This window comes from Gekko japonicus, unplaced genomic scaffold (assembly GCF_001447785.1).
Source record: "Gekko japonicus isolate JY-2015 unplaced genomic scaffold, Gekko_japonicus_V1.1 scaffold1020, whole genome shotgun sequence".
NCBI classification, from domain to species: domain Eukaryota; kingdom Metazoa; phylum Chordata; class Lepidosauria; order Squamata; family Gekkonidae; genus Gekko; species Gekko japonicus.
Window position 1 is genome coordinate 185,634 of NW_015177039.1, and position 19,699 is coordinate 205,332.

General features: G+C 41.1%; 1 protein-coding gene across 1 annotated transcript; it reads right to left on the reverse strand.

Annotated features, from left to right (window-relative positions):
- Positions 1–539: 539 nt before the first annotated feature.
- Positions 540–18,901, reverse strand: SFT2D1 (SFT2 domain containing 1). Its single transcript, XM_015428013.1, has 8 exons — positions 18,680–18,901; positions 11,405–11,491; positions 8,913–8,998; positions 8,094–8,175; positions 4,636–4,671; positions 4,109–4,167; positions 1,756–1,785; positions 540–872 (listed from the first exon to the last, which is right to left on the reverse strand). The coding sequence occupies exons 1-8, from the start codon at positions 18,740–18,742 to the stop codon at positions 833–835; spliced, it is 483 nt and encodes a 160-aa protein (XP_015283499.1). The 5' UTR covers positions 18,743–18,901; the 3' UTR covers positions 540–832.
- Positions 18,902–19,699: the final 798 nt, after the last annotated feature.

Sequence of the window (19,699 nt, forward strand, 5' to 3'; positions counted from 1 at the left end):
GTGACCGGAGCCATCGTTTGTTTTGTTGTTGATGCAATAGAACATGTTAAACACAAGGACTGCTGTGCATATAGAACTTGTTGCACAAAACCCTTTGGATCAGGCCATCCAGTAGGCCATTTATATATTGGAAGATCAACTGGCATCATTTTTCTACTGCAGTAAAGCACAGGTGGCATCGTCAGCAGATCTGTATAAGCATCAATTCCAAAGTAAAATTATTCATAAAGTAAGATTTTTATTATATCCAATATTCAAAGGAATTATCCAGAATATTCTTTTAAAACAATAGTTTATTTTTCACAATTATTGATTTATATATTACTTATAAGCATTTTCAAGTGTATTTTAAGTATCACAGTAAAAAAAGTTGGTATTTAAAATGAGTTTAACAGTTCACATGTTTAAAAACTCTCATATGTTCACAATCCTTCTATACTATTACAAAGGAGAACCATTATGTATAGATTTAGTAAAATAACTCATTTTACAATGATTATAAAGGTCTTTGGGAAAAACATGTAACAAATAATGCACCAATAAAGATAAATAGAAAACTGAAGACAAAGTATTTACATGTGTTTTCCTGAAACCTCAAGACCATCTACTTTTAGGTTATGTTAGCAGAATGTAATCCAAATGGATTTAAGACCATTTTGTGAGGAGAGCAATACTTTTAAAGCTTATCATAGATTTAAGTATTCATGACACACAGAGACTTTTAGAAGTGATTCTATTGTGAAAGGAGGATGTCTGTTTCAGGAACTGAAAAATACTAAAGTAAATTTAGGTAAGTGGAGTTGGCTTCCAGAAGAATTCCTGTTTGTTCACTTTAACTTAGGCACGATGTGAAGCATTTTATTATAGCATCCCTTGAAAAAAAGAACAAAATTAGCATTTGACCATGTACAGAATACCAAAACTACTATTACTATTACGGCAAAGTATACCCACTACATGCACAAATTCTGACAGTTCAAAGAAGGCTGTTGGGAGCAATGTTCCCTCTAAGCTGTAGAGTCTTGTGAGCCAAAATTCAACTTTGTGAGCTACTGGCATTAAAGTTGTGAGCAAGCGACTTTGCTACTGTATGAATCAGTTTGCTCTGGAGCCATCCTTCCTGGGCTAAGACAAAAATGTATGAGCCAGAGGCTAAAAAACTATGAGCTAGCTCACACCAACTCAGCTTAGAGGGAACACTGGTTGGGAGTCTTACAAAAGGATCAGTAATTTTCAAACAATAGTTCTTCTAAGTAGTTGTTTTATAATGGCTGCAATCTGAAGTACACTTACAGCAAAACTTGCATTTGTGCAGCCTTATCAAATACATGTTTACTCTGAAGTAACAGCTACTCAGGGGAAAGGAATTATTCTAATGTGCTTTAAAAATGCACATATTGTTACTAATGTGATAGTTATCAGATCAGAAGAGGACTCCTAGTGCATTATTATAAAAGCCTGAGGCCAGGACAGGAATATCATGAAATGTTCCACATGGCTTAAAAAGTGACAAAAGTTAAAGTTCAAAGGAACCTCTGCTCTGCTAGAGAAAGCACAGTAAAATGCCTAGTGAAATTGAGGTGTGCTATGTACACAATCTCTCTCAGGCATTAGAATTCACAGAAGCACTATGTAAAGGCATTACATAGAAACAGAATGAAGACCTGGTTTTTCATGAGAGCACACATTTTTAAAAGTTGGGTATTAACTATATAAGCTCTTGTTTTTGTAAAGCAACACAACCAAGAGACTCACCTGGCATAAGGAATATATGACAAACTGTACCTGAAAAGAGAAGTTAGAAAGCACATGGATGTTTAGTTTTAATCCAGCCTTAGGAAGTCTGTCTAACGTAATTGAAGATTACCTATACAGACTATACACTGCCTACCATTTTTATCTGCCTACCATTTTTCTTCTCACCTTGACACAGAGAGTACTCCATCTTTCTGTGTTATACCTCTGAGGATGCCAGTCACAGTTACTGGCAAAACGTCAGGTTCTACAATGCCAAGACCATAGCCACACAACCCGGAAAATCTACAGCAACTAATAGACTATACACTCTTCAGAATAAAAAAGCTTTGGGAAGAACTCTGTGTACAGCCAAAAAATTCTCAACTCCACTCTCCATTTCAGAGTCTGATGAAAGTAGTTACTCAGCCACCCACAAGACGGTATGCAGACTGAACTTGTGCACATACAACAGAAGCAAAACTTGTTAAGCAACGCAATAAAATTATACCTGATCTGTAAACTGCCCAAGAGCACAGTAAGGCCAGGTAGATAAATAAAAATCTTAATCTAAGGAAAAAATTACTCTTTTAATGCTACAGATCAGTTCATTACCCAATAATCTGCAGCAATCGAAGTGTCTACATGCAACCTTTTTAATATTATCTCTGTGTCTGATGGTTGTTTTAACAGATCGCCATCACTTAAAATAGTGACCCAGTAAATGGCAATCATTTTGTACACACAAATAAGTCTTGAGAGCTGAAGCTTAGGGAGAAAGTTCATATTCTCTAAAATAAATACCTAAGAACTCTAGCACAGAAGAATCCTGTTAATCCTCTGAATCCTGTTAAAGAAAACCTCATCATTCTAAACTCTGGTTCTCCAAGATACATTTAGCTCAGTGTCTCTAACTATAATCTCCCCTTGGTCTCCATGAGAAAGTGGAACTATACATGAAGTAAATAAAGTTGTATGAACTTGTTACCCTTCTGAAATCACTATATTTTGTGCCTCCCCCCCCCCATTGCAATGATCTGTCCACAAGTTACTTTTTGAACAGTCACAGTCAATGTATCAAGCTGCTGCTAATGAATGCAAAATGACTGCTAGAAATTGCTACAACACAGATTAGAAAACATCCAACTCCCTCCTCAAATGATACACACAGAGCTATCAGAAGAACAAACAATTCCCATGCTTCCTTCTTTCCACAGCAGACTGAGATGTCTGGGCACCAGTGCTAGTCTAGGCTGAAACAGTAAGCGTTCAGTGCCAGAGAGCATTAAACCACCCAGATCTTGGGCTTGCTGAAAAGAAGGGATCCATGCACCTCAGGATTCTACACCTACCGGGAGCTTCATGCACCCCTCCCCTTTTATGTGTCATCTTCAAAATCGCTACCCACAGTTTGAGAACCACTGGTTTAGAAGATTGTTACAGACAACTGAGAACCTGAGTTGACTCAGTTTAGCATGGTTTACATAAAAAAAATACAAGACTGTCGAATACACATTTGTACAACTTCTAATTGCTCTGGTCTGGAGTGAAATGAGAAAAATTCCAGCAGTGGTAAGGATTAAATAGGATACTTTTTAAAAGCCTACCAAAACCAAGTCAAAGACATGTCACATTTTCTCTTATAATCAAAAAAGACTTGCCTAAATCAAACTCTGAATTACCTTTTTTCTGTTTAACATTAAGTGTGTATTCCCAGTAAACAAGCAAATGCTTTGTCCTTTTTCTATCCTGGTCTAGACCTCTTAAAACAGTTTAATAGACCTTAATAGACCAGCCTAATAAACCTCCTTCCCATGATATACTATCCGATTCAGGACTGGATGAACATCAACATGACTATCCATTCCTTCGCCTGAGCAGCTGATCACTATATACGGGAAAAGTATTTCCCCCATCTTCACAGATTTCCTGCTTTTAAGATACAAAATAAATTACAAATTGAAATAGAGTTGTGTCAACAGCAGATCATATCTGTAGGACATCATCTAGAATTGTGTCACAAGATCTTAATCATCTGGTTTTCATACAAAGGTATACCTATAATTAAAGATTAGCTATGCTAAAACCTCTGATGAAGCATAGTACATTTTATTATTTATTTACTGCTAGTGCAGTATTTATATTATCAGAGTCCAGGACATTTCACAGCACAGGAAGAGGGAAATCAAATTCTGCTTCTTGCTACAAGAAGTTCAAAAAAATGGAGGTTTATTTTTCAATACCTATAGAGCACTAATCAAGATGACTATAACTTCTTACACTGGCATAACTTTTAATATAGTCTCTTACCGAGCTTTTACATGAAAAGATTTATAACAGTAGTACAAGACAAAGGTTTACCAAGGCTACTTACCAGGTCATTGCCAAGAATTGGAATACGCAGAACAGCACAGCTAGCCCTTTCTTATGCCACTAAGGAAAGAGAGATAAGGAACATTTATAGAACTTGAGTGCTTTTTAAGGACATAAAAATGAATTTTAGATGTCCGATATCCTTCATCTAAAAGCAGCAAATGCCATTGCTGCACATTCAATATCCTTCATGGCTATAGTTTTCAGTGGCACATGCAGCTTACTCTAAACATATTAACTAAAAACAACTTTTATGAAGGTTAATGAAGCTTATTCTTCCACAAGTGTACACAGGGAATACAAAATCTTCACTAGATTAGTATGATCCTTGAAGAAAATTAAGGATGTTTTTCTTCTAAAAATCCATTATTTGACTACATCAAAATAAACTGCTTGGCAAGTAGTCAATGTTAAACCAGCCCTAAAACAAAAGGTTAATGCAACTTAAGTAAGAAAACTTTGCTATCAGTTTTATATTAATTCCATTCATGCTTACAAAACTCAAAATGCTAAAGCAATATTACTTACCCAAAACACAGCACATAGGGTTAGGATAAAAGAAAACTGGGGAAATAAAAAAAATATCAATTAGTAATCAAAATACACCGTGATAGGAAACACTCCCAGCAGAGCACTAAAAGGTCCAGAATACACCAAATTCCCTCAGTTCCTTGCACTGTCAAGGAAAGTTTGTGATTTAGGATCTTTTTAGAAACAACAAGCACCCTCATTTGTTTAAAAACTAACGGAGCATACATAACACACAGTGCATGGAAGCAGGAAGGGCTGAAGATAAGGGTCTATGCACGGACATATACAGTGAACAGACTGCGACCCACACACCACAGAAACTCACATGCTGAACAGTGTAAACTTTACATTATAACAAATGTAAAGGTAAAAGAACAGAGAAGGTTCTCAAGATGCAGATAACTGCAGCATTTCTTCCACCAGATCCTCTGAGCACTGTAAATTGGGGGGGGGGGGGGAGATGCTTCAGGGATGTTGTAACCAACATTTGAATTCACCCTGCTCAAACTGCCTGCTTTGTCATCAAACTACTTCTTTGACTGCATCAAAGATCTGATCACAAGTACTGCAATAAGTTTTGCATCTGTGCAGTTGCAATATTCAGCATGAGGCCAGAAAAGTGATTATGCAAACTTGATTACTATGGCCCAGGTCATCATAGAATGTTTCTTTCCCAAGTAGCTAAGCTGGTAGTATGTGCTGCTTTTGTGCCTGAAGATATGACTGTCAAAACCCTTTGTTGGGGGGGGGGGGGGGCACCGCTTCCGCTATATATCTCTCTAAGGTACAAACCATTCTGGCTAAGAAAGGCCTGGTTGACTTCACTTCTTGTTCCTAGGCTGAGAGCTGCTCATCTCTAAACTAATACATTAATTGTGTAATCCTAAACAGTCACACCCTTCTAAATCCACTTTAATTAATGGGCTTTGAAAGATGCAACTCTGCTTAGGATAGCACAGTAGGATTGCTCATTGGATCTGCTGAAGATGAAACTAAATACCCCTTCCTTCAGCATCAGATATACAGAGAGAAAAAGACAAGGTTCCTGGCTGTGCAGAGCTTAGCCCTAACGAAGAAACAAGCTATTATGTAAAGTGTTTTTTCTTTCTTTCCACAAAAAATGCTACTGGCTTGGGAGCACAGGACAGCCATGGCAAAGTATTATGAGAAGAAACTTAACATAATTATTCTGTTATCTGCACAGTTCCCTTGCCGTTCTTATTAATGAACATTGGGACAAATAGCTATTAACAGAGGGTGACACCTTACTCCTGTGTGTTGCTCACTGTGAAATATTTTATGTACTGGAGACATCTGATGTCCAGCACATGGGGAAGGGAAAACAGTTTTAGAATGCACATATGTAAGTAAATGCAAACTGTTCAAATGCTGAGCTGTTTGCAACTTGAGAACATAATTTTTTGAAATTCAACCTTGTGATTATATCACTTAGTTTTTTGTGGTTTGGAATTCCAAAGATTTTGTAGTTTGAAATTCTAAGAAAAAGACACTGACAAGTTATGAATGATTAAAACCGAAAAAAAGGCAACCAAGGGCTCAAATATATAACACAACAACAGCTGGCACAAGCGTATTACTGTGCAGGAAAGCAAGATTTTTAAATATATTACTAATACACATAACATAAGAAGACCCCTGCTGAATCAGACCAGTGGTCCAGCATCTTGTCTCACACAGTGGCCAATCAGTTCCTCTGGAGAGCCAACAGCAGGGGATAGAGGCCAATATCTTCCCTCCTGCCTCCTGGCACTGGGATTCAGAGATTGATTGCCTCTGAATGGCAAGGTTCCCTTTAGCCACCATGGTTAGTAGCCACTGACAGATCTGTCATTAATCTATCTAATCCCTTTTAAAAGCTGTCTATGCCTGTGGCCATCACTACATCCTCTGGTAGTGAATTCCACATTCTAATCACTCTCTGTGTAAAGAAGTATTTCCTTTTGTCCATCCTGAATCTACTGTCTATCAGCTTTATTGGATGCCCTTGAGTTCTAGTATTTTGGGAGAGAGAGAGACATTTATCTTTGTCAACTCCCTCCACCCTGTGCATAATTTTATAAACCTCTATCATGTCCCCCCTTAGTTGGCTTCTTTCCTAAACTGAAAAGTCACAACTCTTCAGCCTTTCACCACAAAGAAGGTACTCCAACCCCCTAATCATCTTGATTGCCCTGTTCTATTCCTTTTCCAGTACTGTGATGCCCTTTTTGAGATATGGTGACCAGAACTGTACGGAGTATTCCAAAGGAAGCCACACCATAGATCTACACAGGGGTATTATAATATTGGTCATTTTATATTCATTCCCGTTCTTAATAATCCCTAACACAGAGGTTGTCTTTTTCACGGCTGCAACACAGGGAAGGACCAGTTGGTGTGTTGTATATCAAAGGCGGCATACAATCAAATAAGTTAGGAAAAAGTCGGGAATTAACTACCCAACAGAATCAATATGGATGGAAATACACAACACTACATTCTGAAATAATAGGGGTTTTTTTCCGGGGAACATAAGTTTAATTTATGGGACTGACACAAGTGTCTACTTGATGAACCCAAATATATTTATAAGTAAAAAAACCCCTTTCAAACAGAAACACTTTAAACCAACTGCATAATGAAAACCTGCTGGGATAAACCTAATGTACTTCTGTAGTGCACTTTATTATAATACAATAATTTTATAAAGTCAGACACACAAGTACTTGTAAGCTAATATTTTATACTTCTGATTGTAACATTTAACATACCATCAGCCAGGGGTCATTTCCTGCGGGAGCACACAGGAGCGGAGCTCCGGCAGTAAGCAGCCCAGGAGGTGGGCACATGCAACAAGCCCCGCCCCCTGCTCCCAGCAGCCAGGTAAGTTGCAGACCCGCCCCCAGCCCGCCTTCAGGTACAAGCCCTCCCTCCTCTGTGAGGGCAGATCTGCACGTTCCCCCCCCCCATAGCTAGCAATCCAAAACAGTCCAGTGGCACCTTTAATACCAAGTTTTATTCAGGTACAAGCTCTCCCTCCTCTGTGGGGGGAGATCTGCACGTTCCCCCCCCCCCCAGCTAGCAATCCAAAACAGTCCAGTGGAGCCTGAGCAGTGGGTGTTGCCCTCTGACACACTTCTGGTGATGTCAGGGGGTGTGGCATATGCAAATAAGTTATGCTAATGAGCTCCTGCACCTTTTTCTACGAAATGACCCCTGCCATCAGCCATGTCCTGTCAACTATACCTATATTCCCAGATGACCTTTACAGAGTCACACACATGCCAGCCAGATAATAATCTGGTCACTGCATACACAGACTGAAAGACTGTTGAAGGAAAACAGATTTTTCAAGCATTACCAGAGAATGATCCAGAAACATTATCACCCTTTCCAGGGAATCCAAAGGGAAAGTTAATATCTATTTGAAAAGCAAAGGAAACAGATGAAATTACCAGCATAACAAGTGTTGCCAATAATCTTGTGGGTTCAAACATCTTCTTCAGCTGCTTCACAGGACCCATCAAGAAGCAAGTACTGGTTTAGAATAAAAAGGGGGAAAGAATGCTTATATTAGCTGAATCAAAGTAACTGATTTAATTTATTACATCTGCTTATTAAATTTAAAAAAATTCAAGAAATAAATTTTAGAGAGTCAACACTGCTGAAAGTGCTAAACTGCTGCCAGAATATGCACAAATATTTCTTACTTCTCCTGGGATGCTCAAAAGAGGCATCCAAACATATGTGATTATTGACTACTTTGTGTCTAACCTAGGGTGGGCAAGGCACTAGAGTTATTTAATAACATATGTAAGAACAGTGGAACAGGATGCAGATTCATTGTACATATTTCCATATTTTATCACAAAAACATGTTAGGGTTGCCTCTAATCCTAAAAAGACTAACCATGTCAATTTAAAAATAAATAGTTGTCTTGTCAGATGAATTATTGTTCAGCGAATATATAAAGTACCAGCAGAAAACCTTTAAACTCACCTTCTTTCTTGACATCTCAAAACATAATTTAATGACCTTTATTTTTCTCTGAAATACTGTAACTATGCAAAATTTAGGTGACCCTATCTTTCAGAAAGAAATCTTACCAACTATATCCAAATATCAAGCAATTTATACAAGACAATTCACTTTCATTTTAATAAGATATCATGTGAAGTATTCATGGTATTTGAGCATTCAGAGATCTCTCCAAGTAATGGAAATATAACCAATGCCTTTCTTTAAAAAATAGCAACAAGAAATTCCTCTATACCTGGCTAATGCAGCAATGTTTCCTAAGGTGTAGAATACAGCAAAAAGCTTCATGCCGCCAACTGGAACCCAGAGCATTATCGTCCCCTAAGTAAAGAAAAGCCAGTTGATAACTGTGCAATGAAGTAAATCGAAATCACAATTATTACTAAAATAAACACACACACACATTGTGATACTATATGTTATGGGAGGGCCTAGAATAGGCAGCACCCCCCCCCCCTGAAAACATCTCTAGAAGACAGAAATTCACCCAAGGCTTTTGGTTAATGGAGCATACATTCTTTATTAAGGATGATCATCCTAGTGCCTGCAAGACCAGAGCATGCAAGCACACTCACCATATACCAACAACTGGATGTACTAAAGGTAATTAACCGACATCAAAAATTTAGTGGTGGTAGACTTATTATGGAAGTGCCAAAATGTGCAAGTTTAATGGAAAGTAGAGCAGAAATATTTTAAATAAAGTATCGAAAGAAGCTGACTCTACAGTAATTTACTCTGTGAAGTATCGCTATCGGGAAAAGGTACATTTTAGAAATGACATATTCCAAGACCCCAAAGTACTGTTTAAAAGAATATTATGAACAGTATCTCCAGTATGGGTGCTTCCTGCCATAAAGGCATAAAGTCAAGTTTATGCTGTCCAGAGTTACATGTACCTAGTAGAAATGCGAAGCCTCAGAAAAAGTTGGAAAAGTGTTCTTTTCTAGTTTTTTGCATTGGAAAAATTAAACATTTTGGGAAACACTGAAAATGTCCTATGAAACAATCTCTTTTTAAAGATAAGGTGTTATTCAACATGCTAAGAACTATACAGTATGAAGATATTTATGTAATATTAGATAATGTGTATACAGCAGACATTTAATTGTTTAAACATTAGTTTTGTTCACAACATGCTATACTACACTAGTAATACTCACTCATTAGTACAGGAGCCACATGTAGCTTTTTGACATGCCCACCTGTGCCTCTCATGAGCACTCTTCCCCATGAAACCTGCCCTAAATTCTGGAAAGTGGGCAACTTTAGAAATTTCATCACTACTATGGGACCAAAATAAGACTAACAGCTTTATTTTTAAAATATACCACAATTTGCCAATGATCATTCTGTCAAGTTTGTGGAGATGAAGGGTTCCTTTGTAGGAGGCTGGGCCAACATGGGCAACTGAATCAGAGCTGGAATGGAGCATAACCCATAATACAAAATTCCTTGCAAGCAGAAAACATAGCATGAAGAGACGTTCTAACCATTCTCTCCTGCAACACTAGAATTCAGCTTAAAGGAACTTAACACAGGGAAACATTAACATCAGACTGATAGAGTTCTGAAGCACTTGAAAGCTTACACACTGTTTTGTGACGTGTGAGTATTTCCCTTCACTCCAGCTATCCAAGGGCTGGCTAAAGTTCAACAGTGCCAAGGAAACAAAATCCTACATGCTCAGAGGTACTATAATAATAAAAAAGAGTTATATTATTGTTATGTATAATTGTTTATGTGTTTTGGGGTGGTGTAGTCCTGTGCCTCTTCTGGTTGATGGGAAATGTCAATGTGCCTCTCCATGATCTGTGGAGTGAGCACCACTGTACTATATTACTGAACATGTCAGTTGTTTAGTTTAACTCAATATACAAATCCATTAACAGTCCTTAATATTCTGAATGTAGAAAGACATTTTCTAACTCCAAACAATAAACCTTTTGTTTCTACAAAATGATTTCTATTTTCAACTTTTATTTTAAAATAGCCAAACAGCTAGTATTTCCTTCATCTATCAGTTACCAGTTAACTTTAAACTCTTCTTCCATATATACCTTCACACACTGTTTAAGATTTATGCTTAGATCTCTCTGCATTACAGAAGAGTGGCAAAGACTCACAGCTAGGCCTTTTCCTTGTAATTCCTATACCGTGAAATTCCCTGCCTGGAGAAATCTTCTAGGCAGCCTCCAACATCTACCAAAAGGCATCGGTTATTAAAGTTTTTTCCTCTTGCCTTGAAAACCCTACTGGATCACCGTAACTCAGCTGTGACTTGACAGCACTTACACAAACAGTTTGGATTAACATTGTCAAGTTTGTTATATTGATACAGATGTTTTATTGACTATATTTTGACTATTGTTACAGTTTGTTTCAGTTTATCACTGAGCTCATTTTTTGTGGATATAGTGTACCCATCAAATCACATATATGCAGTTATGCATATTGCCTACATAAACACACCTTTGAGGGGAAGCTTTCAAATCTACTCGGCTCATGTCATTAATTGCCTCCATACAAGAAACTGGTAAATCTGAGAAAGGTCATCTAGCTGCCAACTTTATATTGATTTCAGCGTAAAGTATGTCTGGGCATCCAATCATTCTGAAGTGGTAGTTTCGTTAAGGCTGTACTTTTTCTTATCTTGCAGACTGATCAATCTTTACCTTTGACCCAAGCAGAAAGAAAGCCATACAGTCCCACAAAATATTTACTTACAAGAATAGAGCACAAAATGCCACCTGCAAAACATATTGCGAACCACTTCACTCGAGTACTAAAACTAAGAGATGAAGAATCCAGCACCTTTGGGAGGGGAAAAGAAAAGGAAGAAGTTATGAGATTTTTATATGACAAAGACATTTAAGAAGAACTCTGCCCATTCAAGAATCATGCCAAAGGCAATAGGGAACCCTTAGCGTACAAGTATAGCCACAAATAACACCCACCAGGGAAGACCATCAGCAATTCACAACTACATATAATCAAATCCCACAGGTTGCAGTTACTTTCTGTTTGGAGGTCTATGGACACTATGTATGTATGGAATTACAGAGGAGCCTACTGTTGGTTTTGAACATGTTCTTTTGTAAATAATGCTTAATTGTTATGAACAATCTGTTGGATATGTGTTTATACATTCTATTGAGTTATGCTCACAACCCCATCTTTGTACTTTAAAGAATGCAATATGCCCATCTCAAAAAAGGTGTATTATGCCATCTTCATGTAACCCCTGCTTCTCCGCCTAAATTGTGTTCAAGGATTCTCAAATGCAGTCAACTAGGCATTCAAAGCCACCCAGCATCTTTTTTTGGCAAGTCTCCAACACAAGATGTGCGGTCTCTGCCCTGCCTCAAGCTCTCAGTGCATTACAGAGAGTTTCGGGAGTGCCCACCACCATCGTCTACCCAGCGATTCGAAAGCTTCGGCAAGTAGATAAATTGGGGACCCCCCTAAGGGGGTGGGCACACCCCTCCCTTCAGGAAGGTGTGAGCTGCCGAGGCAACTTCTGAGGCGCAGCGACCAGAAAGATGAAAGAGCTGTGTCGGCTTCCCTGCAGTGGAGCGAGTCGGCCAGGCGGTGGCAGTGTGTGGCTGCACAACATCAAGAAGCCGGATGTCATCAGCCAGCCGACAAGATGCCGTAGGAACACGACTGACCCAGTCCGCAGATGAAGCCCGGCTAGCTGCAATGTGTGTGTAATTAATGCTGTATGTTTGTCTTCCCTATCCCCACAAATATTGTTAGTCCAACTGTCTCAAGAGTAACTGTAAATCGCTCTGAGCCCACAGGTATGTGGGAAAGAGCGATCAATAAATCAAAAGCATTATTATTATTATTATTATTATTATTATTATTATTATTATTATTATTACAAGATCAGATACAGAGCCTACTTCTGCCTCAAGTTCCTGGCACACACAGAGAGCTCATGTAAAAAGTCATGGTCACTTCATATCAAGCTTTAGAGAGCAGTGTGGGAAGAGAAAAAAAACCCCTAATATGCTGCTCCCCCCCCCCTTTTTTTGCTTGTTCCAGGGGAATGTGGGGAGGAACAGGGCTACAAGCAACTACAAATAATGACTTATCTACTAAACCAGATTAAAATCTGTGGACTCCCTGAATGTCTCCTTTTCACTACTATGCTGCCTGCCTGCCCTAACCTTGAAGGGCAAATATCCTTAACTGTGTAAAAGCAAATGTATACAGTGCAAACAGTCTCTATATGATGCACTGTATATAGGGACTGTTTGCACTTATATACTAACATTCCTTTGTTTCTTTTTGCGTGGCCTTTGGTAATCAGTACCTTTTGTGATTTCTTACAGAGGTCTACCCCCTCTTTTTCACTCTCTAACCTTGAAGAGACTATGACACACTAAAAACAATGTTATCTGTTGCTCTGGTCTAACCCATCCCTATTCTCATGATTCTTATTAGAAACCAGACACATTATTCTGTGAATGAGTCAACCTCCAACCACTTCTCCCCTGCTCAAACCAACAATAGTTTTAGATATGTACATACAACTTACCTTTTCAAATCCAAATCTTTATCCTTCCATAGGCAGCAGGGAAAAACACATTAAAAATTCAATAACCCCCCACAGAGTAATACAAACGATGCACTCCTAAACACAACATGCTAGTATGTGACCTTGTCCCCATGTGTTGAGAAATTCTAGCACTCAAAGAGCTTCAAATACTTTTGACTGTCATGAGAAAACACTGCAATGTATATCAAGCTCCATTTAGAAACAAACAGAAAAGGCATAATGACCCCAATGCTAGAAGACTGTCTTATTTATTTATTTATTTCATTGTATTTATACCCCGCCCTCCCCGCAAACAGGCTCAGGGCGGCTTACACACGGCACAAAGTGCATATAGTATATAAAATAGATAAAGAAAAAGAGACTGGATTTATACCCCGCCCTTCACTTGGAGTCTCAGAGCGGCTTGCAAACTCCTTTCCCTTCCCCTCCTCACAACAGACACCCTGTGAGGTGGGTGGGGCTGAGAGAACTCTGACACAAACTGCTCTTTTTCAAGGACAGCTGTGCCAGAGCTTATGACTGACCCAAGGTCACATCAGCAGGTGCAGGTGGAGGAGTGGGGAATCAAACCCAGTTCTCCCAGATTAGAGTCTGCACACTTAACCACTACACCGAACTGGCTCTTAAATTTTAAAACAGTTAAAATTCGATTCCATCGGATGCAAATATAAAACTCCCCAAAAGCTTCATTTGGTATGCTAGGTTCTGTTCACTTATAGACACTTTCCAAAGAACCAATTTTATTTGTCTTATTTAGTGCAGTATCACAAGCACTAGGATACCCATCGTATGACTGTGTATGCTAGAATCTTAAAACATGAGAATACTATCTCAAGAGGATTATCAGCTTTCTGAATCTGTAACTTATATTCCTAGAGCAACAATTATTATTTATTAAAACATCTGTACCCCACTTACAACAACTGTTAAACATTTCCAGTTAACCAAAATAAAGTAACAAACCCCAAATCTCTCCCTCCCTTCTTCTCTTAAAAGCTGCCTGTTATTCAAACCCTCTTAAAAGTCCTATCAAACTAGCAGGCCTAAGACCAACTGTGAAAAAATTCATTCTTTTCTGGCAGGTTTGAAATGAGCAAAACCTCTATGTTGTATTTTTAAAGTTATTTTCCCTCTGGGCAGAGAACAGGCCGGGGGGGGGGGGGAGTCAGTCCCATAGCTTTCCAGCTTACTTAAACAGATCTAGCAGGAGAGATAATGGTCAAGCTCTCCCCCTTCCCCAAGCAGAGAACAGAGATTTGGAGGTGTTAAATGCTAGAGAGTCTTCAGGAAGGAAAACTCTGGGAACATCAGAAAAGGCTTCTCTGACCTGGCCTTACTGGGTCAATGGGTGGAGAACCAGCTTTGACAAAAAGTCCTTACAGCAGGAAGGAGGTCTCCTTTCCTTTGGTGCCGAGTTTGTGAGTGGACCTCTCTACCGGGAAGGCAGCCATTTGACCATGTGCTCACCTAAAGAGTTGGAGCAAGCTTTAAGGTAATGGCAACTCTGTAGCATCTAGAACTCCTAAGCTAAAGAGCCTGTCCAATATTTTAAGATCTGATATGACATGTATAGAGAGAGGGACAGAGGATTTGTTTTATCTACCTCCCTTGCTCAATCTGGTGCTGTGCTAAAAGTATGCTTGTGAACATTTTCTTTTTAATAATACTTTATAACTTTTGATGCTTCCAGAGGTTCTCTGTACCACGTAGACCTCCACCGTCCCAGACATGCTATTTTAAGAGAAGCCCTGGGGGAAGGCAGACAGTTGGCAAGTGGCTATTCCTCCAGGGGTGTGCCACTTCCATTTTAGATTCCTTCCAGTCCAGTTTTCACCCAGGCCACAAGATGGAGACAGCACTAGTCGCCCTCATGGATGATCTCCAGAGGCATCTGGACCAGGGCAGATCGGCAGTACTGTTGTTGTTGGACCTGTCGGCAGTGTTTGACATGGTCAACCATCAGTTACTTATCCGCCACCTCGCCAACACTAGAGTCCAGGGGCCTGCTTTGCAATGGCTCGCCTCCTTCCTTCAGAGTCAGGGACAAAGGGTGGCACTAAGGGTACATCTATTCCTAAAGCACCCACTGACCTGTGGAGTGCCCCAAGGGATGGTGCTTTCCCCGATGCTAACATCTATATGTTCCCCCTTTCCCAGAGGCATGGGCTGGGATGTCACCAGTATTTCAATGACACCTAGATCTATCCGCTGTTTGGCAGCCAGTCTGACTCCAGACCAGAAGATCTGGACCAGGCATTACAAGCTGTGGCTGGATGGCTTAGACTGAGCCGACTGAAATTGAATCCGACGAAGACAGAGGTCCTGTGTCTGAGCCAAGGTGGCCTGAAGATCTGCCAGCACCGAAGGTTACGAGTGCTCTTGAATGCCTCCCTAACAATGGAGGCCCAGGTAGGAGCCAGTGCCAAGTCAGCCTTTTATTATCTTTATTATCTTCGAACACAATGACTTGGCAACAGTGATCCATGCGATGGTGTCATGATCTGTGTAGGATTGGGAGATGGGGCCTGGTGCGGTTTGGTCCCAGGAGAGACCTGCATGGCAGTGGAAAGCAGACATAGCCTACAATCACCACAATCCTTAGCGACAGCTGTAGTCAATCCGTGTCCAGGGATTGTGTGAAGAGACTGTTATATACTTTGTGAGCTGTGGAAAACGGTGTTCTTTCTCTTCTGCAGTCTTGTCTCTCACAGAGCTAAACGGAGGGGACAGTCTGGTCTTAGGAAAAGATCCCTCATTTGGGACAGAGTGAGTACAGGCAGGATGCCTGGTATAAGAGGGCTGTGGGCCTTGAAAAAGTAACTAGTTAAGTGAAATAGGTAGTTGCGTTAGATTTGATTATTTTGCCTTTAAACACTGCTATATATTTTAAGCACCTTGTCTTGTTTTCAATGCCCCATTACTGTGTTAATAAACCATTTGTTTAATGTTCTCTGCCTGGTCATCATGCCTATAGTTTCTCGGCTTGAAAAGGGGCATTTTGGACGGACTTGGGAGGGTATTCTGGGTTTTCTCAAGGGACCCGAAGTCCAGTGTGGTGGCAGCTGAAGGTGGCAACCCGCTGGGGGTCATGACAGATGGTCACCTTGAGACTGTAATGCTCTCTACATGGGCTGCCCTTGTCCCAAATCCGGAAGCTGTAGCTGGTGCAGAATGTGGCGGCCAGACTGTTGTTGCGTCTCCCTATGTGGGAGCACATCCAGCCTGCACTAAAAACACTGCACCGGCTATCTATAGCATACCGAATTCGCTTCAAGGTGCTGGTTCTTACCTTAGGGACCACCTTTCCCCACATATTCCCCAGAGAGCACTGCGGTCAGGGTCCCAAAATCAACTGGCCCTCCCAGGCCCCAAAAATGCCAGGATGGCTATAACCAGGGCCAGGGCCTTTTCAGTGGCAGCTCCGTACTGGTGGAATGAACTCCCAGAAGAGATCAGGGCCCTGCGGGTCCTTTTACAGTTCCGCAGGACCTGCAAGACACCAGGGCTTCCACCAGGTCTTCAATCAAGGAGCCACATCACTGGAAAGTGAGCTCTGTGCCTTGGTTTTACCATCAACAGCCTGTGTTTGCCGCATAAATAAATAGATCAAGTTAGATCACCTGAACATACCATCATGACTGTTACTGCCATTTTAAGCAATGGTATTAGCATTAGACCTACTGTTAGTAGCACTTTACAATATTTGGATTGTTTTATGATTATTTTATGATTGTTTTATAATTGTTATTTATGTGTTTGAATATTTTATGTAAGCCGCCCTGAGCCTGCTTCAGCAGAGAGGGCAGGGTATAAATTGAACTAATAAATAAATATCAGCTTTCACAGAAAATCTAGGGGGCCAGCAAAACCACTCTCCTAGGTTACAGGCTCATTAAAATCCCAGTTATAGTTTAAGATGTTTCTATAGCTCTTACAGTTTTAGAGTCAAGCTCCAGAACTGTAGAAGAAACAAGGGCCAATTAAAATGGGCTTTTTAGCCAGAATTATTATTTACATCTCAGAAGTTTATCCTTCCTCTTAGATTCCTGTTCATGATGTTGAGGCAGTTTTTCATAGCAAGATCATTGCAAAGCAATCTAAGTGTGTCCATAAACTACTCTAACATCCTGAAAATAACACACACATGCTTAGCACTTCATAAGGACACAGGATATGACACCTCATGCTGAACAAATGGCTCTGGGTTTAACAGAAATGGTTAGAAGGTGTAAAGACAAAGCAAGAAGAAAACAGCTTTGAGCTTAAAGGAAGTCCAATTGTAAAGCAGCTTCTGGATTGGCATCTTGGAGCCGTAATGCACAAGCTCTGCATACAAGGTACATAGAAGGTTCAGCACTGCAGCCACTTAGCTGATCATGCTAAAAAAGTGTAACTGAATGCCTCTGATGAAGACAACAAGAAAGCCCCAGGGAAAAATTCTTTCATTACCAAATAAATGCACTATTGGAAGAATGACTAGGGACTGAAGGGGAAAAGAACAACTTCAGTATGTTTAGCAACTTCAGTACACACACACACACTTTTTTGGCCAGGATTGCACAAAAGTATCCTCCATATCACAGTTGACTCCCACCTTATGGAATGGCCTGCCCAAAGTCAGGAAAGCTCCCACTCTCCAGGCTTTCCACAAGCTATACAAAACTGTGCAGGTAATAGGGTTGCAGTGTACAAAATGATCTACAAACTTACTTGGAGAAATGATAAATATAAAAGTATAGGGACTGTGGTCTATACTGCTGTGTACAACATACAGTAAGTAGGATCCTATTACATAATTTCTGCACTGCTTAATGTGCAAAGATAATATTTATGCTATGCTTCAGTTCTAGCATTTAGATGTCTGGCTGGTTCCAGGCTTCTACAATTTGTGTGCATTATTTATCTTCCATTTTGTTGATTGTGTTTACTCACTCTGTGTATAAGCCTTGAGTCCCTGTGGGAAAGGTGGGCTATGTATAACACAAATAAATACTACTTCCTCCTCAAGACCAACACGATATGACCATCCCAACACTTTTTTCCAGGCATTGCTGAATTCTCATAGCGTGAGCCCTCTCCTGAGTCCCAGGGGACTAGGGGCAGGGGCAAAACAACAAACCTAGCCAAAATGCATGTATTGCTTGCTTTGCTCCTACAATCCTCTTGAATGAAATCTCTCGAACTTTATCCCAATAATCCTACAACACGCGTTCTAAATCAGGGCCACACTGCATCTACATTTGCTCCTATCTTCTTAATCGGAACTCTCTGTTTCAATTGATTCAAACACAGAAGAAAGGGAGATTCACCCAAGACAGTTGAAGAATAACTTAAAGGGAGAAACCGCAAGAGCGGTGCGGCCTAATATCCCTCGCGCGCTTACTCGGGAGGAAGTCAAAGTAGGAGGACGTTGGAGAGACGCCTGCCAGCCATACCTGTGTCGTCAGCCCTTGCTCCTCGTCATCCTGCCCGCTCAGCACCCGGCGGAGCTTCTCCATGGCTGCTTCCGAGAGCCTCGAACTGCTACCACCGAACACCCACCAGCCGCTCACACGCCCCTCAGCTGACCCCCCGCGACTCACTTAGCCCCGCCCCCGAGCCACGGCCGACCCGGAAGTCACGAGACCGAGGGGGAAAACTGGAAGCACGTTGGCCGCTTCAACTGTCACAAGAGTGGCCGCCGCTTGGCGAGTCTTCGAATCCTCTCGCGTGTACTCCCCGCCCCCCAAACCTCATTGGCTCTTCTCGAGTGGCTGAAATAGCGACCCCAGGCACCCTTTGACCACTCGGCTTGTCCCATTCGTAAAGAGCGGAAGGGCGAAAGCGCACACTTCCGGGTTTCATGTAAATATCACCGTTTGCGGGGCAAACCCATAATAATATGGTAAAGCAATACCGCCCGGCCTGCAGATTTACGTGGAGACGTGGCGCGAGGAGCACAGTTGGACCTTTGGAATCAGGGGCGCCCGGCGGAGCCGGCAAGAGGCCGGGGAAGCTTTCGCGGGGAACCCGCAGGCGGCGCGTGGCGGGCGTGGGGCGCGGGCGGCCATGGCGCTTTAAGGAGCGCCTCTTCGGCCCTTCTGGAGGCAAAACCACTCCTTGCGGAGACCACTCTAGAGGCAAAACCACTCCCAGTGGAGACGATGCGCGAGGAGCGCAGTTGGCCCTTAGGAGAGCTGTTCCGGAGGCAGCTTGGCCTGGAAAGGGTTAATAAAAATGCGAGAGTTAGCGTGTTTTCAGTTCTAGAATACTGTTCTGGAGTGGCTGTGATTTATGCCACTGTTTTTTGCGGTACAGTTGTGTATTTAATGCCCGTTCCGGAGGCAATTTGGCCTGGAAAGGGTTAATAAAAGTGTGAGAGTTCCGTGTTTAGTTCCCGTTCCGGGCCCGTTGGGGCTTTTACCCTGTCCCTTCAGAAACAAAGACTTCTCCCCCCCCCCCCAAGGAAACACGCC

What these genes read in the sequence shown, in the direction of transcription:
- SFT2D1 (XM_015428013.1), bottom strand. Translation starts at nt 18,742, where the DNA reads ATGGAGAAGCTCCGCCGGGTGCTGAGCGGGCAGGATGACGAGGAGCAA. An exon ending in AGCAAGGGCTGACGACACAG is followed by an intron (nt 11,492 to 18,679) that starts GTATGGCTGGCA and finishes CCCCTCCCAAAG; the next exon opens with GTGCTGGATTCTTCATCTCT. An exon ending in TCATATATTCCTTATGCCAG is followed by an intron (nt 873 to 1,755) that starts GTGAGTCTCTTG and finishes CTTTTTTTCAAG; the next exon opens with GGATGCTATAATAAAATGCT.